The sequence below is a fragment of the Podarcis filfolensis genome, assembly GCF_964270895.1.
Source record: "Podarcis filfolensis genome assembly, chromosome: 8".
NCBI lineage: Eukaryota > Metazoa > Chordata > Lepidosauria > Squamata > Lacertidae > Podarcis > Podarcis filfolensis.
In genome coordinates, this window is record NC_139611.1 from 81,361,119 (window position 1) to 81,389,073 (window position 27,955).

The 27,955-nt window shown below is 48.8% G+C and overlaps 1 protein-coding gene across 4 annotated transcripts; it reads left to right on the forward strand.

The window, feature by feature from the left end:
* Positions 1–1,622: 1,622 nt before the first annotated feature.
* HNRNPUL1 (heterogeneous nuclear ribonucleoprotein U like 1) lies at positions 1,623–27,941 on the forward strand. Of its 4 annotated transcripts, none has more exons than XM_083626902.1 (15): positions 1,623–1,950; positions 6,386–6,523; positions 7,585–7,828; positions 8,565–8,638; positions 8,791–8,930; positions 9,711–9,810; positions 11,140–11,252; positions 12,503–12,769; positions 13,806–13,928; positions 15,045–15,173; positions 18,642–18,810; positions 20,330–20,677; positions 21,334–21,569; positions 23,401–23,592; positions 26,806–27,941. In XM_083626902.1, the coding sequence occupies exons 1-15, from the start codon at positions 1,647–1,649 to the stop codon at positions 26,926–26,928; spliced, it is 2,700 nt and encodes an 899-aa protein (XP_083483028.1). In that variant the 5' UTR covers positions 1,623–1,646; the 3' UTR covers positions 26,929–27,941. The 4 variants fall into 4 exon arrangements, with proteins under 4 accessions (XP_083483028.1, XP_083483029.1, XP_083483030.1 ...); XM_083626903.1 differs by having other exon boundaries at positions 23,404–23,592; XM_083626904.1 differs by having other exon boundaries at positions 20,330–20,665.
* Positions 27,942–27,955: the final 14 nt, after the last annotated feature.

Consider the following 27,955-nt stretch of genomic DNA (forward strand, 5'->3'; position numbering starts at 1 on the left):
TACCGTGGGAACAAGGGACAGTCTATTATGTGCACTGAGCACCGGATGTTAGCTCAGAGTGTCACATGACCCTGTACTGGAAGTACATGGGAGGATTTTTTCTCTCTCTGCTGTTGGTGTAGAAAGAGTGCAGACATGTTTTCTCTGTACTGCTGGAAAGACAGAAATAAAGGCATGTAAAGACATTTCTGTCTGTCTCTTTCCCCTCCCTGGGGATGGCAGGGAAGAGGGGAGGAGTGGTTGTGTTCTTCTCACGTTCGTGAGAAGGATCGGCCGATAGAGACCTCGCCTTGTCTTGCCGGGAGTCGCTGACGGGGGAGGTCAACAAGGAATCCAAGCCGGGCACCTGGAGAGTGGCCAATTCCTCTGACTAGTAGGCTTGAGATTCCGACAGTTCTTACATACTGCAGATCTAAGTGTACTAATATCTGAAGGAGTTGGGTCTTTCATATCTCATAATTGCCCAAATACGCAGGAGAGAAGTCCTGCTTAAATGTAGTCCTTCCCATCTGTCTCATCCACTGGAGTCTGAGAGCAATAAAGCGATATTCTGTATTGCTTCCAAGCAAACGTGCTGGAAAAACAGGCAAAACTTTTTGTCTTGGAGCAGCTTCTGTGTGGCTACTTTATTGGAAAATGGGTCACACATGCCAGTTTTGCTCAACGTCTGTACGATGTGCCATTCTAATCAAAATACCCATGTTATGTTGCCCATTTAAAATGAATAAGAAAAGAACCAACGCAGAAACAGTAAATCTGAATTAAATGGGAGAGGGGAAAATATTGGATGGAATTTTTATGGGACATAAAATTGAAGGCACAGAACCAGAACCAGAAAATATATAGCGATTTTCCTGGTGCTATTTGGGAGGGGAAGCATTTGTGCTTCTACAATCTGATTCCACATCATGTTATTATGGTGATGTCATAGGTTGACATTACGATTACGTCATCCGATGTTGTTGTGGTGTGAGGTGCTTATATAACTTTACTTGTTTTCACTGAAATGTTACGTAACACGCCTTCCCCCGTCTAAAGAGGAAAGCGGGTCACGGTGGGAGGACAAATTAAATTCAGACGTGAAATAACAATCTGCAAGAAGACGCTTCCCAAGCCTCAGGCAATAAGAAAGACACACCCAGAGAAATGCCTCCCGCCAAGAACTCAGCCAATGGGAACTCTAGACACAAATGCATCCCGCAAGGAATTTCTTGATGACGGCCATTCGTCGGCAAGAATAAAGCCCCTCGAGGGCTCAGCCAATGGGAAAAGTAAGAAAAATCCCTCCACAAACAAACAAATCCGTACTCCAACCAATGAGAACTCTGAAGGGAAGAGGACTTTTGATTGGTCTTCGAGAAGTTGGTCCAACCTCCCTCATTCGTCAATCAGTCCTTTCCCCTCCTCCGACTAGTTTTACCTACAGCAGGGGATGTGAGGGGACGAGCCGCCGTCAGCCAATAAAGAAGCTCTTTGTAGACGGGCTCGCTCCCGTGTCCAATGGGCGGGCCTCTTCCACAAGCGGCGGAACGAGCGGGAGACGGAGGGAAAAGGGAGGAGGAGGCAGAGGTAGGGAAGGCGCGGCCCAATCAGCGGGCGCCTCTTATCCCTGCCTTCGGCGGCCGGCCAACCGGAGAGGCCGGCGCATGGCTGGCGGGGCGCTGAGAGGGGAGGAGGGCGGCGGCGGCCATTTTGAGCCGAGCCCGGAACGGAGCGCCGATGGCCGGGCAACCGCGACCCCGCGGCGGGGCTTGAGCGGGGGGGATATGGATGTGCGGAAGCTGCGCGTCAACGAGCTGAAGGAGGAGCTGGGCCGGAGGGGCCTCGACACCCGCGGGCTGAAGGCGGAGCTGGCCGAGCGGCTGCAGGCGGCGCTGGAAGCGGAGGAGGCCCGCGGAGGAGCGCCGGGAGCGGGCGCCGACCAGCAGGAGCAGCTGCCGGACGGACATTGTAAGCGCCCGGGAAGGAGCGGGAGCCTCGCCGCCGGGGAGCGCCAGGCTGGGGGATCGGCGCCTCCGCTCCCGGGGAGAGGCATGGGGCCTCCCCGTGCAGCTCCGCGCTGGGGACCCGGTCTGTCTGTTTCTCTCCTTCCCCGGGAGAGGCACGGGGGTTTCTCGATGCAGCTCCGCGCTGGGGACGGCAGGCCTCCTGTTGCAGATCCGCGCTGGGGAGCCGCTGCACCCGTTTCTCTCCTTCCCCGGGAGAGGCACGGGGGTCTCCCGGTGCAGATCCGCGCTGGGGGTCCGCTGCATCCGTTTCTCTCCTTCCCCGGGAGAGGCATGTGGTCTTCCTTGTTCAGCTGGGTGCATCCGCTGCCTAGGAAATGCACGTGGGCCTCCCCGTGCAGCTCCGCGCTGGGGACCCGGTCCATCTGTTTCTCTCCTTCCCCGGGAGAGGCACGGGGGTCTCCCGGTGCAGCTCCGCGCTGGGAACGGCAGGCCTCCTGTTGCAGATCCGCGCTGGGGATCCGCTGCACCTGTTTCTCTCCTTCCCCGGGAGAGGCACGGGGGTCTCCCGGTGCAGCTCCGCGCTGGGAACGGCAGGCCTCCTGTTGCAGATCCGCGCTTGGGAGCCACTGCACCCGTTTCTCTCCTTCCCCGGGAGAGACATGGGGGTCTCCCGATGCAGCTCGGTGCACCCGCTGCCTAGGAAATGCACGTGGGCCTCCCGGTGCAGCGTCGATCTGGGGTCGCGCTTAGATCTCGGAGTTCAGCCTAAGGACTCGCGACTTGATGAAGCTCTGCTGCGGGGCTTTTCTTGTCTTGCAGCACAGGCATGCACGGTGCCACTCTGCTTTCTGGTTCCCTCTATTCTCCTTCCCCGGCGCAGCTGCAGCTCTTTTTAGCATAGTTCATCGTGAGAGAGTGTCCGGCAGGCGTGAGCCTCCCTGGTGCAGCTGCTCCATGCTTGAAGGGACTTCGGGGTCTCCTGGAGCAGCTCCAGGCTGGGGGACATAGAATCATAGAATTGTAGAGGTGGAAGGGACCCTGAGGATCATCTTGCCCAGAAGTGTCCAGTAGATCGTGATCTACCGGTAGATTCCCAGCTGATCCTGGTAGATCGCAGGATCCTTATCGCATACAAAAAGTTACGGGGGAAAACTAAAAACCTGTGCAATCCTCCCCCCCCAAAGCAACAACTCTGGGCACTTCCCTCCTAAAAAAAACTCAACTCTAGGCAATCCACCCACCCCACGCATGCTCCTCCTCCCTCCAATGACAACGGGTAGAATGGCAGATCTCTGCACAATGGGTAGATCACTGCCAGTTTTTTTTTATATTGGGAGTAGATCACAGTCTCGGGAGTTGGACATGCCTGATTCTAGTCCAGCCCCCTGCAATGCAGGAATATGCAGTTTTCCCATACGGGGATCAAACCTGCAACCTTGGCATTAGCAGTACCACAATCTAACCAACTGAGCTGTCCACTTGGACCTAGCGAGGTGCTTTATTCTGAGCCAGGTAACGGTCCACCTAGCTTAGTATTGTCTGTGCTGACGGGCAGCGGCTCGCCATGTTTCCAGACCAATGTCTCTCCAACTTCCTGTCTGAAGATGCTGCTGGGGATTGAACTTGGGACCATCTGCATTCAGGGCAGATGCTGTAACAGCTGAGCTGCAGCCATGTTTAGTACTCCTGCGAGAGTGGCCTGGTGCAGCTCTGTGCTGTGAGCCTGTGTTGTTATTTCCCCATGAGAATCGCAGATGAGCCTTGTCTCTGGAGAGATGTGGTACTACCTGTAATGAATTGTGGAAAAGCCAGGATGCTGTTTACTGACACCTGGCTCCTGTGCCAGTTCTAGGTTTCACCTAAGTTGTCTAATGTCTGCTGTGTCTAAATCTGGGAACAAACGGGTGTCACGTGGCTGGAGGAAATTTGCAGGGATGGTGGTTGTGTACTCCCTCTGCTCTCAATGGCAGCATGCCCCAAATGCCAGTTGCAATCAGGGAGAGTGTTGTTGTCTATGGGATGCCCACAAGCAGGACCTGAGTGCATTTGGGTGGCCACTTTGATGCTGGAGTAGGTAGACCTTGGGCCCTGATGTATTGAGGGTGCTTTGTGTTATTACAGTGGTACCTTGGTTCTCAAACTTAATCCGTTCCAGATGTTTGTTCCAAAACCAAAGCATTTCAAAACCAAGGTGTGCTTTCCCATAGAAAGTAACACAAAATGGATTAATCCGTTCCAGACTTTTAAAAACAACCCCTAAAACAGCAGTATAACATGAATTTTACTATCTAACGAGACTATTGATCCATAAAATGAAAGCAATAAACAATGTAGTGTACTACAGTCACACAATCAATCAATCAGTAGCTGAACTGGGTTCCACACAGTCACAGAAACAAAACAAAAAAGAGCCGCAAAAACAAAAATGCAAAATAAATAACAAAAACAGACACACCTCAGTGTAACACTCAAAATGGAGCACATTCAGCTTCCGACAAAAGTTCACAAACTGAAATACTTCTGGGTTTGCAGTGTTTGGGTTCCAAGTTTGAGTGCCAAGGTACCACTGTAAAATTTACTACAGAAATGCTATATGCTGCTGATGATTCTGCTAGTAGGGCAATTCTGGTTGAGTTGAGTTACTAGGTAGTATGCTACTTTGAAAAGAGAGTGCCTGGGGATTCAGCAGTGGCCTCCCCCACCCCCCTCCATCCTCTCAAATAATGCTCTTGCCTAGGATAATAGGACGGCAAGCAGTTTGCCTTGCTGTCATGTTTGCAAACACCCCAACCGAGGCATGATTAGTACCATGGCTTGTCATCTTGCAAAATCTCTGGTCTGACATCTGCTTGGAGTTTTACGAGTATGTATGCATGTGACCGGGACGCGGGTGGCGCTGTGGGTTAAACCACAGAGCCTAGAGCTTGTCGATCAGAAGGTCGGCTGTTCAAATCCCCGCGACGGGGTGAGCTTCCGTTGCTCGGTCCCTGCTCCTGCCCACCTAGCAGTTCCAAAGCACATCAAAGTGCAAGTAGATAAATAGGTACCGCTCGGGCGGGAAGGTAAATGGCGTTCCGTGCACTGCTCTGGTTCGCCAGAAGTGGCTTAGTCATGCTGGCCACATGACCTGGAAGCTGTACGCCAGCTCCCTCGGCCAATAAAGTGAGATGAGCGCCGCAACCCCAGAGTTGGCCACAACTGGACCTAATGGTCAGGGATCCCTTTACCTTTTATGCATGTGACCAATGAATACAGTGTATATTGTGAAATATGAGTTCTGGGGGCTGTGACAGGCAGAGGAAGTGCTGTGATGAGGAATTATCAATCCTGTGTAAAAGTGGCTGAAAATGCAACTTGGTGCCCCTGCATTTGTGCACTTCGGACTGAAATATGGGAGCTTCTCCTGCAGGAAGCGAAATCATTTTGTATGGTGTGGAGTGGAGGGTGTGTACGGCACCCACTGCTTTTCTTCCTTTCTCAGAAGCCCTGTATGCATGTGGCAAAATCATGCAGTGATGCTTTTCCAGGCTAGGGGCTTGAAAGCTCCTTTTTAGAGAGAAGTAAAATTTGCCTTCTGTAGAAAAGCCGTATCTGTGGGAGACGGGGAGACTCAACACCTGGTTGTTCCCTGACATTTACAATTAGCCATGCAGCAAACGAATTACGTAAAGTGGTTTTCTTTCCCGGGAGGGACTTTCAGACATGAAACCCACTTGCTGCCTGCATCCTGAAATGGTACACTCCAGATATCTTCAGCCGCTTCATTCTGCTGATAATCTATAATTGGCATTTCTCAAACTTCTGAGTTCATTGATCCCTTGATGAGCATATGAAGTTGTCATCGACCACAACCCAAATCCGTTCTGGAAGTCTGTTCTTAAACCAAAGCATTCTTAAACCAAGGTGCGCTTTCCCATAGCAGTGGGGGACTCAGTTTACAAATGGAACAAACTCAACAGGAAGCGAAATGTGTTCTGCTTTCAAGGCAAAGTTCACAAACCAAAACACCTACTTCTGGGTTTGCAGCGTTCTTAATCCAAGTTGTTCATAAACGAAGCTGTTCTTAAACCAAGGTACCACTGTATGTGCTCGTGCTCTGTATTTCTGAGACTCGTAGCTCCTGATTAAACCTTTTGCACAATTGTAAACTTTCCCACCCCGTGGCCCTTTCAACCCCATGGTCTTTATTTGCCCCTTGCCCAGTCCCACCAATCCCAGGGGGTCAATATCAACCCATATGGGAAACCCTGCTATCCACTGAAACCCATCTTGTATGTTTTGGTTGGCCTTGCTGAGCCTAGACCGCCACTCCAGCCTTAATCTAGCAGTCAAGAAACACTGGCACACATGTTTCCAACCTCCCCGTTGTTTTTTCAAAGCTGGGCATAGAATGGAATAGCGGTCCTGACCTATGTTCTCGCCTTTCCCATTTCAAGATGACACCCACGACAACACTCATCAGGACAACATGCAAGGATACCACCAGCCATACGAGCACTTCAACGTTAAACAGGAGAACGAATCTGGGTACGAGAGGGGACCTATAGACCAAGATCATTCTGGCTTACATTCAGGTACAGTCCGGTGTTTTAAAAAAACCAACCCCAGACCTTTGTCACATGCTGATCATTGTAACTGTATAGGTAGCACCCCATCGACCTGTTGCAAAAGTTTTCAGTAGCAGCTGGGATGTTCCTTTTTTATATATAACTTGAGTATTTACGTTTGGTGGTGGAGGAAGGCGCCCAGAGCAGTATTTCATATTGGCTGGTGAAATGCACAGCCTTATGGTGGACATGAATGCCCTTGAGACACTATAGGGATCACAGAACATCTCCATATATACAGCCACACATTGGTCTCTCGTGATAAGAGTCCCTGCCAGTGTAGCCCGAGACACCAACTGTCAATGCCTGATTTTTAAAAATCCGACTTCTCCCTCCACCTGCCCCCCCCGGGTAAGTGAAAGGTAGCAATTTGTTTATATTGGGGTACAGTAAATGGCTGCATTTGAAGTCCACTGCTTGTGGTGGAGCTGCGCCTGCCTTTTCTGCCACATAATGCGCTGTTTTTGTGAGGGGCTGATCTCCCCTCCCCTTCCACTACGCCCCAGACTCCATTCTGCAGATTTTTGTCCCCGGAGAATTCACAGAGTTGAACTGCCCTCTTGTTTGCATATCCACCGCTCAGTTAACTTATTCGTGTCCTGTGTTCTGCTGTGATGTTGGAGTGTAACGGAACTTCAGTGCATAACATGGGAAGCAGGTGGGTTGTTTTATCTAGGGCAGGCATGTCCAAAGTCCGTTTCGGGGGCCTAATCCGGCCCTCCGTTCAGTTTAATCCGGCCCCAGTGGCAGTTTATTCCCTGGGGTAAAATCCAAAAAAACAACAACCAACAACTTCAATCCTAAAAGCTTAACAACTTTGGTTGGCCCTTTGGTCGGCCCCTACTTCATCAAATCTGGCCCTCTTTGAAAAATGTCTGGACACCACTGATCTAGGGGATTGGTGGCTTTGGTTCTGCCTCGCAAGTCCCAATGGCAGTAGTAGCACTTCCTTCCATGCCCATAACTTGTGACCTCAGAATAAAGGCTTCCTTTCCCAATTAAATGTGTTACGTTTTGTTTGAGTGTAGAAATGAAGACAGAAGTGAAGCAAGAGGAGCCAGCCTCTGGCTATAACATGCCAGCTTCTGGTTACAATGCACCTTCCTCGGGACCTGCGTCTAACTACAACACTTCAGTTTCTGGCTACAATGCACCCCCTTCCAATTACGGCTCTTCCGACTCATCCCAGCCCTGGCAGCAGCAGCAAGGCCGCAAGAGGCCAGCTGAGGAGTCCCGGGGGCGCGGATATTACGAACACCGAGATGATAAGAGGTGCGTTCAGGCAAGTCTTTACGGGCAGCAGCAACAGGGTGGAAATTAACCCATGGGTGCCATTGAGATTGAAGCAGATACGTATTGCATCTCTCAGTCTGGGAAGTGCATTCTTTAAACTTTGTGGATTTGAGTAACTCTCAAAGGATGCTGTGTATCTGGCAGAATTTACAACATTTTGAAAAATAGGATTTTAAGAGTGGCTGCTTCTTGACTGATACCTCAGTCTTAAATGCTGAAGTGGAAATAATGCTTAATTAAAATTACTCTATGAAGTATCTGAGTTGGATATAAATCCTGATTATATGTAAACACATTGATCATGGGTCAGTGGTAATTGTTAAAGCAATCTGATAAAGGAGTGTAGTTTTCTCTGCCATCTGCTGAGTTGGGTTTGGGGAATCCAGATTGGGAGGGTTTGGAATAGGTAGATTAGTTTTGGCAGGGTGATCATTTAGATCATGGCTATTTTTTCTGAGAGAGTGAAGTTTTTGTTGTTCCATCTCTTTAGGTCTTTGTTTATTTGGCGCCACAGGGGCTTGTAGTTGTGGAGGTGTAATTTATTGAGGTTTGATGATTCAGAATTTGTTTTTAGCAGTGCCTTTAGTGACCCAGGGTGGGAACCAGCTTCTATGCATTTGTCAACATGTGCTCCTTGCGAGGTTCCCTTGCAGATTGTGTCCTGAGCCCATGAAGTGGGTTTATGGGGCCTGCATTTGCTGTTACTCTTTTCCAGGGGCCGCTCTCCTCAGCCGCCTGCTGAAGATGACGAAGAGGACTTTGATGAGTCGCTGGTGGCCATTGATACATGTGAGTTTCCTGGGTGGTAGCAGCATGCATCTCTCAAAACCTCCCTCTTGTCTGAACTTCTCAACGTGCACTGGAAAAAAGGGGTGTTGGAGGGTGGTAGCAGTGACTGGTGTGTGTGTTCTTCTGACTTCTCCTTTGGCTTTGCCTTCCAGATAATTGCGACCTGCATTTCAAAGTTGCCCGTGACCGATACAGCGGCTACCCTCTGACCATAGAAGGGTTCGCTTTCCTGTGGTCAGGTGCCCGAGCCACCTACGGGGCAAGGCGAGGGAGGGTCTGTTACGAAATGAAGGTAAGGGAGCCTGCTTCTTGGTTCTGTAGTTGCTTTGGGTGTGTGTTTGTTGCATAGATAAAGACAGGCAAGCTTGTGAGTATTGATACCCACTGGTGTTGTGCTTTAAATAATACTGGGGCAACTCATAGGAGCTCAATTACCTTGATTCTGCTGCACATCTACTCCCCACCCATTGCTACCCAAAATTTTGCAAAAATGTTCCTTTTATTTTTACATACAGTGGAACCTTGGTTTGCGAGCGTCTTGGAAGCCGAACGTTTTGGAAGTTGAATGCTGAAAACCTGGAAGTAATTGCTTCCATTTTCAAACGTGCCTTGGAAGTTGAACAGCTTCCGCTGCGTGTTTTTCAATTTTCTCAACGGATTTTACCAGCCGCCCATTGCGCCTCGGGTTTTCGAATGTTTCGGAAGTCGAACGGTCTTCTGGAACTGATTACGTTCGAAAACCGAGGTTCCACTGTATTTGCAATTCTGACAGCTAAAAGTTTCCTCGGTGTCATTAACAGTTCCAGCTAGAATTCGCTCTGGGTTTGTACCTTGTGCTTACTCACAAACCTCTCATTAAAATAGCCTTGCTTTGAAACAGTGGCAAACCCTTTGCAGTAAGTCTGCATCCCCAGATTGCTGCCTTCTCCCATTCTTCGAGGTGCTCTCCATAAACACACGTTAAAGTGTGTAGAGCAAACTCTCTGTCTCTAGAAATCCATCCTTGTTCTCAAGTGGAAAGCTGTGACTTCAAGATGTCTCATGACTTGGATCCCTGTCCTTTTGTCCTCAGATTAACGAAGAGATATCTGTCAAGCATCTTCCTCCCACTGAGCCCGATCCTCACGTGGTGCGCGTTGGGTGGTCGCTGGATTCTTGCAGCACCCAGCTAGGTAAGAGAGACCTTGCAGCTGCTGAACATGGAGCCGGAGCTCAGGACATGCACCCAACTCGTGAACATCATTTCCCAACTATAGTCAGTTGGCTACATTAATTATTATGCACGGGCACTGTGGCGTTTGCCTGTTCTTTTAGAAATGTCTGTACGGTGGTACCTCGGGTTACATACGCTTCAGGTTAAAGACTCCGCTAACCCAGAAATATTACCCTGGGTGAAAAACTGTGCTTCAGGATGAGAACAGAAATCGTGCTCCGGCGGTGGGGCAGCAGCGGGAGGCCCCATTAGCTAAAGTGGTGCTTCAGGTTAAGAACAGACCTCCGGAACGAATGAAGTACTTAACCCGAGGTACCACTGTACAGGGTGAGAGAAAGGGTTAATAGGTAGACCAATAGAAAAGCCCAGAGGCGGAGCCTACGTCTTTTTAAAAGGCTTAGCCAGAGGTTTAGAGGTTGGGAAAAAGCAGTTGGAAAAGCAGTTGGAAGACAGATGGAAATAGAGAGACAGTTAGTGCAGTTGGTTCTTGTGTGAGGGGAGGTAGGAGAGTTAGAGACAGGATAAAATGAGACTAAGAGGGTAAAGGGTAACAGCGTTTCGAATGCATTTAAAGTTTATTTGTGTTTGCAATAAACTACAATCTTCGTTGTTAACTTGAGAACGCGACTGAGACTTGGTGTTTTACCGGGGAGAACCTGGTTGGTGGCAGCGGATTAGTGGTGTACGGGTCAATAGTCTGTGAAACGACAGGGGGCTCCGTACGAACGCCACAGGCACCTTTTTAAATCAGGCAGCAAAAAAACCACCCAAAAACCTGTTTTATTTAAATCCTTAAATGAAAAGTTACTACAGTAGCCACAGACAAGTGCCATCTTAGAAGAGTACTACAGTCATACCTCGGGTTGAAATAGCTTCGGGATGAGTATTTTCAGGTTGCGCTCCGCGGCGACCTGGAAGTAATGGAGCGCGTTACTTCCAGGTTTCGCCGCATGCGCAGACGCTCAAAATGACGTCATGCGTGGAAACAGCAAATTGCGAACTGCAGACGCGCGGATGGGGGTTGCGTTCGCTTCAGGATGCGAACAGGGCTCCGGAACGGATCCGGTTCGCATCCAGAGGTACCACTGTACTCCTCTTCTCCAGCCCCTCTTGATGTAGTCAAAGAAATGATTTGAGAAGCTCACAAAGCAGCATGCCACTTCTGAAGAAGGAATCCTGGGATGAACAGGATTGTGTCTGGCCGGCAGGCTGCCATGATAAAGAATCTCCACGTCTCCTTGCAGACAACACTGCATTTATGTTTCTGCTGACTTCTTTGTCTTGCTAGGTGAAGAGCTTCACTCCTATGGCTATGGCGGCACAGGGAAGAAATCCACCAACAGCAAGTTTGAAAATTACGGGGAAACTTTTGCGGAGAACGACATCATCACCTGCCTTGTGGTGAGCGTGGCTCGTTGTCCCTTGGAAGTTACGTTTCCGCCTTTTGCGCAGATGCGTAATGTCCCAGACGCAATCAAATTGTTTAAATGCGCATGTGATCAGAGCGCATGTCATGGGGGGCAATGCTGAAGCCGTCATTGTTTGCATGGGTTGACAATTCTAACACTGGGGAAACGGAGAGCACCAAATATTTAGGTCAAGGGTGGCTAACTTACGGTCCTCCAAGTGCTGCTGAGGTACAGGTTTTTAGTGTAGTCTAAAAATAGACTTTGCATAGTTTTGCCCCAGCAACAAGTTTTCTCCCAGCAACAGGGTTTCCTTAGCAACAGACTTATTTTTTAGACATGTTCTGAAGGAGAGATTGGGGTTGGGTTGTTACTCTGCCCAGATGACTGAAGAGCAGAGAGGAGGAATATTTCACTGAACACAGTTTTACTTTTCCGAGCACAATTCAAAGTGTTGGTGCTGACCTTTAAAGCCCTAAACAGCCTCGGTCCAGTATACTTGAAGGAGCGTCTCCACCCCCAGCATTCTGCCCGGACACTGAGGTCCAGCGCCGAGGGCCTTCTGGTGGTTCCCTCGCTTCAAGAAGCCAAGTTACAGGGAACCAGGCAGAGGACCTTCTCGGTAGTGGCATCTGCCCTGTGGAACGCCCTCCCACCTGATATCAAAGAGAAAAACAACTACCAGACTTTTAAAAGACATCTGAAGGCATCCCTGCTTAGGGAACCTTTTAATGTTTGATGGACTATTGTATTTTAATATTTAGTTGGAAGCCGCCCAGAGTGGCTGGGGAAACCCAGCCAGATGGGCGGGGTATAAATTTTATTATTATAAATTTTATTATTATTATTATTATTATTATTATTATTATTATTATTATTATTAATCCTTAGACCAGTAGTTGTATAAGTTGTAATGTTAATTATTTAAGTCGAACTAGAATCGGTGAGGTGTTTATTCCCACATGGGAATTCACCAACAGATGAGCTGAACTGAGAGAGAAGATTCTGGAAGAGTCTTTGGGTAACTCTGCTGACTGAAAAAGGAACCCCAGATGACTGGCATAGTGCACTGGCACCATTCCCATCAGCCCCAGTCAGCACGGCCACTGGCAAGGGATGTTGGGAGTTGTTGTTCAGCAGCACGCAGAGGGCCACAAGCTAGCCACCTGTGCTGCAATGGGCAACAGCTACAGTTTATTGCTTTGGAGGTTGTGCACTGGCTTCTAATTCCTTCCTTGTTCCTAGGACTTTGAGTGTGGCGACGATGTTGAAATGTCTTACATGAAGAACGGGAAATGGCTAGGGGTGGCCTACCGGCTGCGGAAGGAGGCATTGGGCGGCCAGGCACTCTTTCCTCACGTCCTGGTGAAGAACTGCGCCATCGAGTTCAACTTCGGCCAGAGGGAGGATGCCTTCTTCCAAGTCCCGCCTGGGTTCACCTTCATCCAGCATCTTCCCTTGTCAGAGCGGGTTCGGGGGACAATTGGACCAAAGAGCAAAACGGAATGTGAGGTAGGTGGCACCTGAAAGCCAGGCTCCCATGCACAGAAATTGTGGCCTGTTCTTTTGAACTCATTTGCCTGCTCACGCAAGTTGACGGATCACATGAACAGAGCCTTTCCTTGCAAACAGCGTTGAATGAGCCAGATGTTCAGCCTAGCACAGGGGTTAGTCAACCCTTTTATACCTACCACCCACTAAATGCATCTTTCTTGATGGTAAAATTTCCTTACCGCCCACCAGTGCTTGATGGAAGGAGGATTCAGCTTGTGCTGTAGAACCCCCTAACACCCACCTAGAATTCTGAAACGCCCACTAGTGGGCGATAGGGACCAGGTTGACAACCCCTGCCCTAGCGTAAAGGAAGTTTGGGAGAGATTGGTCTCTTCCATCTCAGATTTCTAAGCTTTTATTATTGTTATTTTTAGGTGCATTCAGAGATGAGCAGAATCCTAGCTACTTTAGATTTTATTACTTATAACCCGCCCCTCTGACTGGGTTGCCCGAGACACTCTGTGCAGCTTCCAGAATAATAAAAACACAGCCAAACATCGAAAACTTCCTGAAACAGGGCTGCCTTCGGATGTCTTTGGAAAGTTGTGTAGTTGTTCATCTGTTTGACATCTTAAAAACCTTATAGCGTTGAAAACAGCCATCACCCTTGAGTGGGTGTTACTAATTGTAAAGAGAGACAGGAGGGACCTCTAAAAAGGCACTGGGAATAGAGATTTTTTTTCTTTCTACGCAGCTGTCATCCTGATAGCGTTTTTCTCATTTGGTGCTGTTTGATGCCTATCTTCCTGGGATACTAGATCCTGCTGTAGCCCCAGTTTTCTTCTTTTGGAATGAACTCCAGCTGGGTTAGGGAAGGTTGGGAGCCCGTGAACATGGTGCTGAGTGAAGCCATTACCACAAAACGACTGAGTTTTGACATCAGCTCCACAACACAATCCTTTATTTGTAAAGTGGGAGTGTTGGCTCACTCTTAGGATCTGACTTGCGCACTTTTATATGTGGTGTGCTAAGCTGACTGGTGCATGTGTTTCAGATTTTAATGATGGTCGGGTTACCTGCAGCTGGGAAGACCACGTGGGCCATTAAGCATGCTGCAGCCAATCCGTGCAAGAAATACAATATTCTGGGAACAAACGCCATCATGGACAAAATGAGGGTAAGGTGGAGCGTCGCTGGCAGCATTTGGTGCGATTTGCCTTACACTCCTTTCTTAGTTCGCTGGCTCCTGGTGCAAAAATTAATATCAATGTTCCCATTGTAAGTTTGCATTACTTGGTACAGAATGTATTGATCTGATGTGTAGAGATCTTTCCTATTATTATCAAGAGGGTTCTGGAAGCTTTTCTGTGTGAAAGAAACAAGCAAGAAGGTTCATGATGTTTGAGTCATACCTTCAGAGAAGCTAGTACAGGTGGTTTAAACTGGTTCTCTTATCTCTTTCTGCAACAGTCATGCTGACTATAAAAGTAGGGCCAGAAGGAGCCTGGGCTTCACTTAATCTTTCTATCTCTTTTCCTTCTGGTGTGGTGTTCTGTATGCTTAGTGTTAAGGTTTAGACTTATAAGTTATTGTAAGTTTAATCCTGAATGTACTGGATATGTGACCATTGTACTCATTTGCCTTCAATAGCAGTAAAGCTCTGCTGGATGAAATATTAATTGCCTCTGATCTATTGTGGGGGGCCGGGGAGGATCCTGCAATGTGTTTAAGTTTTTACTCTGCTAACTATATGTTGGAGGTCTTCTCTGGATCATTATTGAATAGAATTTCATGACACCCATTGTATCATTCATTCCTTTTCCTGCAGTGACAGTATTGCTGTCAGACCTTGGGCGCTCTAGGCAGATCAGATCTTTCTGATTTATAGTAGCTAATATATATGTATATATCTTTAGAAAAAGAAAAAGGCAGTGGAATGCTAGCACTATGCAATCACAAAAATGCCCCATCTGCATTCCAGTTGCAGTTAGTAGCAGGGCACTTTCATGATTTCAGATATGCTATACGTATGCCAAGTATTGCTATCTACAGCTACTCCATCCATTTCCAAGGTGAGATTTTGAACAGAAGCCTCCCAGACCCATTGAATGGCTCTTTTCTCCTTTCAGGACTCTGTAAGCTTTTGCGGACAAAACATTTGAGTGTGATGCATACGTCATGCCGGTCCTGCAGTGGCGAGGGCTTATAGGAGTTGTAGTCCAATATAGCCAGAGAGCTGAGCCCATTCATTTGAGGCTGCCCCGGAGATATTAACCAGCCTGCTTTCCCTCAGGTAATGGGACTCCGACGCCAACGGAACTACGCTGGCCGCTGGGACGTGCTCATCCAACAAGCGACACAGTGCCTGAATCGCCTGATCCAAATCGCGGCACGGAAGAAGCGAAATTACATCCTGGATCAGGTACGGAGCTATTCTTCCCTTGAGCAGTTTCTCTGTCCACGTCTTTTGAAGACGCCCCACTACTCCAAGCAGGGCAGCAAACTTCCATTCACTGCTGGAGCTGTTTAACAAGCATTGTGCACATGTGTGTGTATTGCACCAGGAATTTTAAAGGCATGTACCCCTGCCTCTCTTCCCCTCCAAACCTGTCACATGAAAACTAACCTATATAGTCAGCAGCAGCTGTTAACCACATTAAGCAGGACAGCAGACTGTGCTTTAAAGTGGATGCAGGTAAGATGGGAGTTCAGGTGTGGGGTTTGGGGCTTCTGAATATAAGCTAAGGTGAGTGCATGAGAACCAGGTGGGTGACTTTCGGGAAGACCCCAAAGAGCCTGGTTCTGAGAAGCAAATGGCTACCTTGCTTTTGCACAACATGCAAGCAGTTGGGTCAAATCAGGCTTAAAAGAAAGAAGACAAACTTTGGGTTAAAGTGCTTCTGCCTCCCCACCCTAGTCTTTGTTTCTAATTCTGAGTTCTAAGTAGCCCAACGAGGAAATATATATATATATATATATATATATATATATATATATATATATACACACACACACACACACACACACACACACACCTTTCACTAGTGGCACAGTACTAGAGTTTACACCTTATCAGTATGCGGCAGCTTCTAGCACTTTGTCATGGTGCTTGGGTTTAAAATAGGGATGAGGATGATTTTGATAATATATTATTCATAGGCCGCCCATCTCACTGGGTTCCCCCAACCACTCTGGACAGCTTCTAGCAAATTAAAACACAATACAACATCATACATTAAAAGCTTCCCTGAACAGATAGCAGTTCAAAGATGCCCAAAGCCACGTACAGTGGTACCTTGGGTTACATATGCTTCAGGATACAGACTCCGCTAACCCAGAAATAGTACCTTAACCCAGAAATAGTACCTCGGGTTAAGAACTTTGCTTCAGGATGAGATCAGAAATCGTGCTCCGGTGGTGCAGCAGCAGGAGGCCCCATTAGCTAAAGTGGTGCTTCAGGTTAAGAACAGTTTCAGGTTAAGTACGGACCTCCGGAACGAATTAAGTACTTAACCTGAGGTACTACTGTATACGTAATACTCCATATAGCTACCATGTAGCTGAAATATATATAGAAAGGGAATTAAAATTGGCCTGTGCTGAGACTGATGGTAGTTATAATCCAAAGCATCTATACAGCACCAGGTTGGGGAAGGCTGGTTTAATCCTTTCATATGAAAATCACTAAGGCAAAAGAAGGCAGTGGGGAGGTCAGCCTGAGTTTTAAAAAATCTTATTGTGTAGGACAATGCAGCCATACGTCTGGAGTTAAGGAGTTAAGGATTGCATCATTGGAGACTGTCATCTGGAAGCGAGTCTTTGGCTATTGGCTGTCCAGCTGGCATAGGCTCCCCGACCATTACCTTTTTCAGTGCCTCTGGCGGGACGTCTTTGTCAATCCGTGGGTAGGAAAAATCCATGCCAAACTTCTGAGCATCGGAATTTCCCCAGCGGACTCCTTAAAGATGAACTTACGCTCAGCCAAAAGCCTTATTGAGCAAAGATTAGCGGACATTGAAAATCAACACAACCTCGCCAGGGGTGGGGGTGTCTGCTCCCCCAGGTATCACGGAATAACCCCACCACTTGGCCTTCCATCATACATGTCATCTCTTTCATCAGTACCACACCGACGTGCATTTATTCGTGCAAGGTTCAATGTCTTTCCATCAAACCTGCTGAACCACAGATTTTCCAATGGTTTGGTGTCTCCGCTATGCGTGTGTGACGGGGAAACTGTTGAATCTCTTTCACATATAATGTTCAACTGTCCCCTACATAGCATAGCCAGGGCTAAATTCCTGGGCCCTGCTTTACTGCGCTTGGTTGGCAGGCCTGTTGAGTCACACGCCGCACTGCTTTTGCAGGATACAGATCCTTCTGTAACTCTGCAGGTGGCGAGATTTCTGAATGCGGTTATCTCACACTCAAAAACCACCAAAAAACAACAACATCAAAACTAATTGGACTGTTACGTTGAGAGTGCACGTCGGAGTTCGTCTTTAGTTTTCCTTTTCTGTGTTCCATCCCTTGGAGCTCTCCTGGCCCCAAGCCGTCACTTGGCTCTGCTCAATGACCCACCCTTGCATCGTGGTGTTCACCTTCTGTTGTCGGATATATCTGTTTTTATGTCCCTGTGTTTTTATGTTTGTACATATTTTATGGGCTAATAGCCGTAAATAAATAAATAAATAAATAAAAGGACTCTGCTTCAGTCAAGTGGCCTTTTCTCCTTTTGTGATAAAGGGATTTGATAAAGGGCTTTGATTTCATTTCATGAGAGGCTAGGTCTGTTGACAGCCATTAGCCACGATAGCTAAACTAAACCTCTGTGTTGGCATTCATCCCCTCCCTAAGTGTCAGGAGAGGGCTGCCGTCTTCACCCACTGCTACTGAAATTTTGGGAAACATCTGGCGGGGGGGGGGAGGGGTTTGCCATCATTGGAAAGAGTGCTGGATAGTGGGGTAGAGGAGCTGAAAATAATGTCAACATATATCATGTCTGGCAACCAGCGCATCCCTTTGGTTTCAGATAATACATAGGTAAGCGAGTATAAAAAGGGACACAATTTTTCACGGCCCTCTGGCAGCTTTGGTGGCTCATTTACCAGAAATCATTATCTCTGGAAGTGTATACTCGATTCCCGACTAAACCGAGCTTCCTGGTGTATGTTGTGCTTTCTTCCAGAGTTAACACTAAATACATTGCTTGAATTTGTGTCCTGGGCTTTTTAGATTCATCTACCCAGGTACTACCTGAAACCAAAGGGGCACAATTGGTTGCTAGATGTGAAATTTTGTTCAGCTCTCCCACCCCTCTAGGAATAGATGGGCCTTTTGATTTGATTCAGCAGGACAGTTAATGTGTGGCCGCCACCCCCAAAAAGGACCTAAAAACACATGTGTGTGTGTTTTTAACCAGCCTGCTAGGCTATATTAACTCTAGCGCTTGGGTGACTGTACCTCAGAGGCTTAAATAACACATCTAAATGGATGGGTCCGAACACTCCTTTTTTGCCACTTGTGTTTAAGCTGTCCAAATCTGCGTTTTTAGCTTGTAAATTGCCCCCTTTTTCCCCACGAACAAAGCGGGCTCTGTTCTGTTAGCCTGGCACCCCAGGAGATCTCATTTGAATTGCAAACAGCTGCAAATTACTTGTGTGTGTTGCTGTTTTTATCCTTTAAAACTGGGGAGGAAAGCCTTAAAGGTAGGTTAGTAGTCAGGGGACGACTCCCAAGCGGGTGTCGCAGACAGACAGTGATCCACGCACATCCTTCTGTATCCATGGGTGGGTGGGGGATCGTTTAAAAACACTGACAGACATCGCAACAGACTTTGACAAGTAACGACCTGATTTTATTTTTGCCTCTTCTTTTTTGCCGTTGCTAGACAAACGTTTATGGATCTGCCCAGAGACGAAAAATGCGCCCTTTTGAAGGTTTCCAGCGCAAGGCTATTGTAATTTGTCCCACGGACGAGGATTTAAAAGATCGAACAGTAAAACGCACGGATGAGGAGGGGAAGGATGTGCCGGATCACGCAGTGTTAGAAATGAAAGGTAGGATCCTAGAGGGGGGAACACCCATCGCTTTCCTCCGCAGGACCCAGGTGATAAGGGGAGATACCCAGTATGACCGTGTGCATCGTTTGAGGATTTCTTTAAAGTGATCCCTTAGATCTTTCCAGCTTTCCCTTTTGGCTCCCTTCCACCTGCTCTATCTACCCCATAGTTATCGCTTCATCTTCTCTGCCCACCCAGAGATGCCGCAGATGCCCACGCACACGGCTGCTGTGGGAGAGGATAGATGCAGAAGGCACATCACGCCTTGAGGCGGTGTTTATCTTGGTAGGCTCACCCCCTTCAAAATCGGTCAAAACCAGCACACACAAAACCCCCAAATGAGACAGCCTGCTCCACAACTGCTGCCTTTGAATTGCTGGAACTCGAGGGTCAGGGCTTTTGCATGTTTTCTTGGAGGCAAGTCCCCATATGTTCAGTGGGACTCGGCTCCCCAGGGAAGTGCGATTAGAAATGTAAGATTTGGCACTTTTCCGGTGGAAATCCTTTTCCTGCTACACCGTAGCTGGGTAGCCTTTGCCAGAGTGCAGCAGGCCTTGACATAAAGGCAGCCAAAATCTCAACGGAGCAATATTCAGTGAGAATATCGTGTGACAGATGGGTAAAGCCCCTGCTCAGTGGTTGCCCCGGAACGGGAAAACCGGTCCTCGCAGCAATCCTGTGTTGCAAGATAGGCAGAAATGGGCTGTTGAACCAAGTGGGAGGTTTGATCCTGGCTCTCCAATCTCTAAGGCTGAGACACGCAGCACTGGCAGCTGGTCTCTCCAACTCCCAGCAGGTTGGATTAATGTGAGGGGGTGTTTGTAAAGTAGAAGAAGAAGGGTTTGGATTTGATATCCCGCTTTATCCCTACCCGAAGGAGTCACAAAGCGGCTAACATTCTCCTTTCCCTTCCTCCCCCACAACAAACACTCTGTGAGGTGAGTGGGGTTGAGAGACTTCAGAGAAGTGTGACTAGCCCAAGGTCACCCAGAAGCTGCATGTGGAGGAGCGGGGAATCGAACCTGGTTCACCAGATTACGAGTCTACCACTCTTAACCACTACACCACACTGGCTCTCCAGTAGCGTGTGGGACGGAGGGGGAGGGCATAACTTCTCATTCTCCCATGCATGCAGTCAGACAGATATGAGGTCCTGCACCAATGCGATCCTCTGCACGAGACCAGTGGTGCACCCCCCTGACCGTAGCCTGGCAGGAAGGGAGGAACTAATCTCTCTCATGCCATTCAGTTGAGATTCTTGCATTGCCGGGGTTTGGACTAGATATCCCTCGAGTTCCCTCCCAGCTCTACAATTCTATGCATCAATGCTTTTGGCTTATTGCTTCTGCTTCCTCAGTGTTTCCCACTTGTTCCTTTTTTCCCTCCCGTTCTTCTCTCCTGGAGCCCCGGGACGCAGCTCCCGCTCCCTTCCTTTTGCCCCCCTCTCCTCTTCCACTCGGCTTTTCTCCACCGGGGACTGACGCGCGCGTGTGTCTGTCTTCTCCCTCTGCGCCAGCCAACTTCACGCTGCCGGAAGCCGGCGACTTCCTGGACGCGGTGGTCTACATCGAGCTGCAGCGGGACGAAGCGGAGAAGCTGGTGAGGCAGTACAACGAGGAAGGCAAGAAGGCTGGCCCGCCACCCGAAAAACGCTTTGACAACCGCGGGGGAGGCTTCCGTGGCCGCGGAGGCGGTGGTGGAGGAGGAGGTGGCGGCGGCGGAGGTGGCTTTCAGCGCTTCGAGAACCGAGGTCCACCTATGGGCAACCGCGGTGGCTTCCAGAATCGAGGAGGAGGCGGCGGTGGCGGTGGAGGAGGGTTCAGAGGTAGTGGTGGCGGCGGTGGCGGCGGCGGCGGCGGAGGAGGTAAGCCAACACCAGTGGACCCATTGCATGTGGGAATGTTTGTATTGTGTGATAGATACCCTGAAAAAGGATTATGAGAGTCGGGAACGCTGTTTTGGGTCTCGCCTTCATCATAAACCTGGTCCCTGTGCAGACATACAGTGAGGGGGGTGGAAAGTATTTGATCCCCTGCTAACTTTGCCCGTTTGCCCTGTGACGAAGAAATGACCAGTCCATAATTTTAGTGGTAGGTTTATTGTAGCTGTGAGAGACAGAATAACAACAGGAAAACCCCCAGAAACCCAGAAGACAAAAGTCTGAGAAAGTTAGCAGGGGATTAGATACTTCCCCCCCTCACTGCACCTCTGAGCCATGAATGAATGTATGATTGATTGATTGATTGATTGATTGATTAAATAAATAAATTTGTACACCACTCTATACCCATAGATCTCAGGGCAGTTCACAACCTAAAATCACAACATAAAAAAGACAAAAGACATCTTTTGACGAAGGTTGAGATATAAATTCTGTAATGATGAAAATAGTAAACGTCGTTGCAGGACGCTAGCTCTGGCGCCTGCTGGAGAATATTCCCAATCCAGTCGGTCACCACAAGGCAGGGCTGTAAAATACTGGCTTTAGCTTGACCTTCCACCTGTGACTTCTTCATCCAGGCTTCAACAGGGGCGGTGGTGGCGGCGGCGGCTACAACCAGAACCGCTGGGGAGGCGGAAACCGAGACAGCAACAACAACAGCCGGGGAAACTACAACCGGAGCAACCAGCAGCAGAGCAGCTACAGCCCGGCGCGAAACCAGAATACGTACAAGAGCAGCAGCAACATGCCCCCCGCCCCTGCGCCCGCCCCGGCCCCAGCTGCATCTCCCAGTACTTACAACCCAGGACCACAGGTGAGGCGGGGAGTGGTGCCTTCTGTTTTGGGAAACACAGAAACCTTCCTTGGGGAGGCCAAAGGAGGAGGGGAAAGTTCTTCAGTCCAAACTGTCCTATAAGATAGTTCCTTATTCATTTTATGTACAATCTTTACAACAGAAGACTTCACATCCAAAACAAAACATTATATAACAAAACCTTGAGTCTCATATTTTCGTTTGTACTGATTCTTCTCAGATTGCCATTTTTTTACTATTCCTTAACATTTGTCTCCTCCTTTTGGTTCCTTATCCTTAATCACTTAGGTCCCATATATATCTTTAACAATTTTTCAGTTAATGCCCTCGCTTCCCTTCACCCATGTGCGATCTCCTTTACATACTGTTGTTGCTTTTTGTTGCGTTAACAGCTGTTTATTATTGTTGCTCCATATTTGTTTTAATAACATCCTATAACCTTGCGCCCTTTAAACTATTGCATATTCATTTTAGGCTCCGAAGCCAACTCTCTTCGTGTAATCCTTTATGCATTCCCACGCTTTATAAATTTTTTGATTAGAACAGCCTCTAATTGATGCTTTTAACTGTCTGCTCCTCTTCTTTTTTCTTCTGCTTGTGCCGTCTCAAACAAGTCATTTTCTCCCGCCCATGTCTCTGGGGCAGGGGCAGCCAATGTGGTCCCCTCCACAGACCGTGGACTACAACTCCCATCGCCTGCAACTGTTGGTTATGCTGGCTGGGGCTCCCCCCCCCCCCATTCTAGTGCAAGGGATGGCCAAGCTTCAAGGCTCCTTAGTCCACAAAAGCTTCTGCTGTCATTATGTTAGCAGCTCCTCCTCTGATGGGGATTCAAGGAATGAGCAGCACAGCAGGCAGTAGGCATGTCCTTTGGTCTGCGGCAGAGTGGGCTGCACACGAAAAGGCATAGGAGCAGTGGCTGAGGCCAGGGCAGGTGGGACCCATCTACCAGTCCAGTTTAACTGCACAGTCCTGTGCATGTTTACTTGGAAGTAAGTGCCATTGGTTTTCAATGGGGCTTGCTCCCATGTAAGTACACCTAAGACCAGGGGTCAGCAAACTTTTTCCACTGTCCTTCAGATCTTGTGGGGGGGCCAGGCTATATTTTGGAAAAAAAAAATTAATGAATTCCTATGCCCCACAAATAACCCAGAGATGCATTTTAAATAAAAGGACACATTCTACTCCTGTAAAAACATACTGATTCTTGGACCATCCATGGGCCGGATTTAGAAAGCGATTGGGCCGGATCCAGGCCCCAGGCCTTTGTTTGCCTACCCATGCTTAAGACGGTAGCCTTAAATAGGCTTGTGTTCCCTCCCTGAGAATCATAGTTCTGGGCGTGCGAACTCAGGGTCCTTTGGCAGGGAGTTTACTGGGTGCATTTCCCAGGAACTGCATTTTGGTGGAAGGCGCGGTAGCAAAACTGGGAAAGCAACAGAGAGTTTTAGAACCGCTTTCCGTGGTGAGGAGGGAGTCCTTCCTCAGGTGGGTTTGGACATTGTCAAGGAAGAAGTTTGTAGGTGTGTCGTGGTGACCTGTGGAGGAAAGGGGCAGACAGGGTGTGCCAGTGTCAAGAGTATTGTGTGGGACTTTTTAAAGCGAGTTGCCTGCCATGGTGGTGGATTTTGCAGGTGCAAAAAAGAGCGTCGGAGCCCTTGAAACGAAAAGAACCTTTTCCCCTTAATGCAAGCTCCGGGACAGGAGGGTGTCATAATCCCAGGGTGTTCCGCATTCACCGGGTCTTCGCTTGCTTCTCTCTGCGGTTTTTTTGATGTGTTTGCATGGGTAGAGCACAATGCGTAAACTGATTCCTTTGTACCCTCCGCAGCAGAGCTACAGCCAGCCCTACAACCCCCCATCCAGCTACAGCCAAGGGGGATATGCCCCGAGCTACAACTATGGGAGCTACAGTGGTTACAGCCAAAGCTACAGCCAGCCCCCGCCTGCACCAGCTCCGGCCCCAGCCCCAGCCCCCACCCCACCTGCCTACAATCAGCCCAACTACAACCAGTACCAACAGGTGAGTGAGAAGGAAAATCTGGGAGCAAGTTCCGTTCAGCTCAGCGGGGCATACCTCTGTGATGCTATCTATGGCATTGCACTGTTACCTGTCTCGGCCTTGTTAACAAAAATTGGCCTTTTCCCCTTATGGGGTATCCAAGAGCCCATATAGAGTCCTTACATAGGTTCCCTATTGGTAGGAGAGAATAACAGAGGCCAACCAGAGAATATTGAGAAGCAAAGCAGCTCGTAAGCTTGATCTTTATTGATCTGTTGCAACAGGGTGCTCCCCTCACCCGCAGGAGAGGAGGAGGAACCCAGAAAACTGGTGTGCAAGGCCTTATAAAGACTTTTGAAATTTCCACCCTGTAGATAAGACCACCCCCAGAAACATCATACATACATCACAGAAGGGGTGTAACCTAAGACCACCCTCAGGTACATCATACCTACATCACAGAAAGGGCGGTCTAAAACAGAAATTTGAATATTGTTTTTCTCCTGTTGTTGTTTACTGTATTTTTCGCACCATAGGACGCACCGGACAATAGGACGCACCTTCTTTTAGAGGGGGGAGAACAAGGGAAAAAAATTATTCCGCTCTCTGCCCAGCGCCCCTTCAGTGAAGTGGCAGGAGGCGCTGCGCAGAGAGTGGGAGAATTTTCCCCCTCTTGTTTTCCCGCTCTAAAACAAGGTGTCGTTTAAGGTGCGTTCAGGCGGCTACCTTGGAAGCCTGGAGAGCGAGAGGGGTCGGTGCGCACCGACCCCTCTCGCTCTCCAGGCTTCAGGTTCCTTTCGACCTGCTCTTTGGGGCTGGCGGGGGGAAGCCCACCACCAGCCCCAAAGAGCAGGTCAGGGAGCAGCGGAGAGGCTGCTGCCATAGGCGCGCGTCACCTCTCCAGCCGGGAGAGGGTCGCGGGGGGCTGCTTTAGCCCCGCGCGCGCTCTCCCGGGTGGAGAGGTGACGCGCGGCTATGGAGGCTCCTGCCATAGGCGCGCGTCACCTCTCTAGCCGGGAGAGGGTCGCGGGGGGCTGCTTTAGCCCCGCGCGCGCTCTCCCGGGTGGAGAGGTGACGCGCGCCTATGGAGGCTCCTGCCATAGGCGCGCGTCACCTCTCCAGCCGGGAGAGGGTCGCGGGGGGCTGCTTTAGCCCCGCGCGCGCTCTCCCGGGTGGAGAGGTGACGCGCGCCTATGGAGGCTCCTGCCATAGCCGCGCATCACCTCTCCAGCCGGGAGAGGGTCGCAGGGCTATGGCGTCTTCGCTCCATAGGACGCACACACATTTCCCCTTCATTTTTGAAGGGGAAAAAGTGCGTCCTATAGAGCGAAAAATATGGTATCTCCTGTCTGGCAGGTTACTTGATTGGATTGCCTGGGGAGCCTGGCCGTTCTTTTGTAGTGATAAATACTTAGTTCCTGGGCCAGGTCACAGGCTCACACCCTATTCAAACACAGACATACCCTTAAGATAGGATTTGTGAAGGAAAAGACAATGAGGAGGCTTTTCCATTTTCCTTTGACCTTGCAAAGAAAACATTTGGTCAGTTTGGGACAGTTTGGGAATCAAAATGGTTTCAGGTCGGTCTTCCTGTGCTGATCTATGTATGTGCGGTTATGAACATTGCCATATATCTAAGACCTCAAAATTCCTATCACAGGCCTCGCAGCCTCACTTCCATAAGCTCCTCTGGGAGCCTTTTTGGCTTAAAGAGCAGGGTGAAAACGCTGTTAGACCATAATAACAATGAGGCAGGTTAGGCGCTGGAGTTTCAGATTTTATAGCTTCTACCCCCATTGTGGAGAAGGAATGAATTTGTTGCTTTCATGTTTCTGGGGAACTGTTCAGGGCATTGTGGCATCAGGTGTATTGGACTGGGAAGACCTGGGGCTCCAAGCTCTTGCTCAGCTAGGAAATATTTCATTTATTGAAACTTCACAGAATCTCCAGGTTGGAGTGTTGCTCTATACCCCTGGCTGGGAGGTGGGAAAGAAGAGAGGGACCCAAAGGTCGAAAATGAAAAACGTGGGTGCAGGGGGTGTTTAGTGCAGTGGTGAAAGTCCTCCACACTTAAACCAAGAGAAATTCTGTGGCCTGTATATTTTAGATGAAGCTGCTCAATTCTGCTTCTGTATAGTTCTGGTTATGCAGGTCTGAATAAGTTCCCTGGTGGATTAGTGGGACACAAGTGGTGCTGTGGTCTAAACCACTGAGTTTGAATCCCTCCAATGTAGTGAGCTCCCGTTGCTCTGTCGCAGCTCCTGCCAACCTAGCAGTTCAAAAGCACACCAGTGCAAGATAAATAGGTACCGCTGCGGTGGAAAGGTAAACAGCGTTTCCGTGCGCTCTGGCTTCCATCACTGTGTTCTGTTGCTCTAGAAGCAGTTTAGTCCTGCTGGCCACATGACCTGGAAAGCTGTCTGTCGACAAATGCCGGCTCCCTTGGCCTGAAAGCGAGATGAGCACCACAACCCCATAGTCGCCTTTGTCTGGACTTAACAATCCAGTGGCCCTTTACCTTTTTTTTTTTAACCTAGTGGGCTGCAGTATCTGGTATACCCCCCTCCCCAGAACTTTCAGAACCAGATTAAATTGTGCTTCATCTGCCTTACTTTGGACAGGTTGCACAGCTCAGAACCTTTGCTCCCCAAAATGTGGAAGTCTTCCCTCTCGCTCCTCACCCCATAGCGATGGAGTACACATGGGAGCAAGCATACCCTTTTGGTTCTGCTTTAAGCAGAGAAGGGTTCGTTTAGCAGCCCTCCTCAAAAGAGAGCTTGCAAGGGAAAGGTGGAAGAAAGACCAACCTTGTGTAATTTGAGATGCATCAACAGGGATTCTCCAACCACCCATTTATTTTAAATCGGGGCCTGGTGGCCTTTTTTCCACATATCCCAGTGGTTGGCAGAGACAGAAACGCAAGTGGGCACAGAGGGCTGCTAGCCTTGTACAGAAGGCTGTATTCCAGCCATGCAGAAGCCAGAGGTTTCTGCACACCCACCAGTGCATTTTTATGGTTCCAGGACCTATTCCAGCCTGGCACAGCACCCCGGCAGGATTTACACCAGGGGGGGGGCAGTCTGGGGACAGAGGCTTGGAAGGCTGCATTCACCCCGGGGTTCTCTGCCTCTGTTTTAAGTCATGCGTAAGAAATACCGGTTGGCGCATTGGAATCTTTCAGTTCTCCGGTGTCTGTATATCCGTATTGACAAGCCTTTTTCCTTCTCCCTGCAGTACGCCCAGCAGTGGAACCAATACTATCAGAACCAGAACCAGAACCAGTGGCCCCCGTACTACGGCAGCTACGACTACGGGAGCTACACGGGCACCTCGCAGGGAGGCTCCAGCACTCAGTGATGGCAGCGCGCCATCCTCGGAGGGGGGGGGGGCGAGCAGCTTGGCTGCGCCGCTTTTGGCAAGTTTTTAAACTTGGCAGTGGGCATTTCTGTCTCGGGAAACCCAGAGGGGAAGGAGCCTCTTCCCATGTTTCCTCTCTGTAGTTTAGCCTTCCTCAACTTGTTGTGGGAGGAAGGGGGGCTGCAGGGGTTTGAGACTACAACTCCCATCAGCCCCAGCCCATTAGCTGGGGCTGATGGGACTTGTAGTCCAAAACCCCTGGAGGGTTTCCCCAGTTGGGGAAGACTGCTGTCGTTTCGGAAGGTGGCTGCGTTTTTACCTGTACAGCTATAGGCATGCTTCCTTTTCTTTGTACCATCCCTCACGAGGAAGTTGCATTTATCCCTTTTCTCTCCTTGTTGAAGGCAATTCTTTTTTCTCCTTTTTAAAAAAACGATTCTGGACAAAGAAAAAGCTAGAATGTTCAGCCTTACATCCTTGTATTTTTGTAGGCCCAGATCCACCTTAGCACTAGCCTTTCTTCAGTAGTTGGGTGGGTGGGTGGAGTTGTGCAAGGGGTCCCTCTTAGGATTTTACCACCACCCTCTCTCCCTTCACCCCCACCTCGCACAAGTCTGCTAGTGATCCATCAATTCCAAGCATTTTGGAAACTCTTCCTGCAGTTCAGTGTCACCCGTCTTTGAGGTGTTTTTATCTTGTCTTTTTCTGCAAATAACTATTAAAACTGGAGGGAGAAGAGATGGCTGTCTTATGGTAATTATGAACTTTTTTTTTTAGACTTTTATGTAACTTTTTACCGTGGGTCAGCAGCTGTTAATATTTCCATCAAGGTAACAATTCCTTTTTGCTCAATACAGGAGAGAAGAAAACAAAAAGAGGGGGAAATCATCTTAAATGTGTAACTTTTTATACAATGTCTCAGTTTCTGTAACTTTGCACATGCTTTGTGTTGAGTTGAATTGTAACAGCTTTTTGTATTTGGAAGAAAAAAAGAGTGAATATTGAACTTTAAATCTTTGTTTGGTGT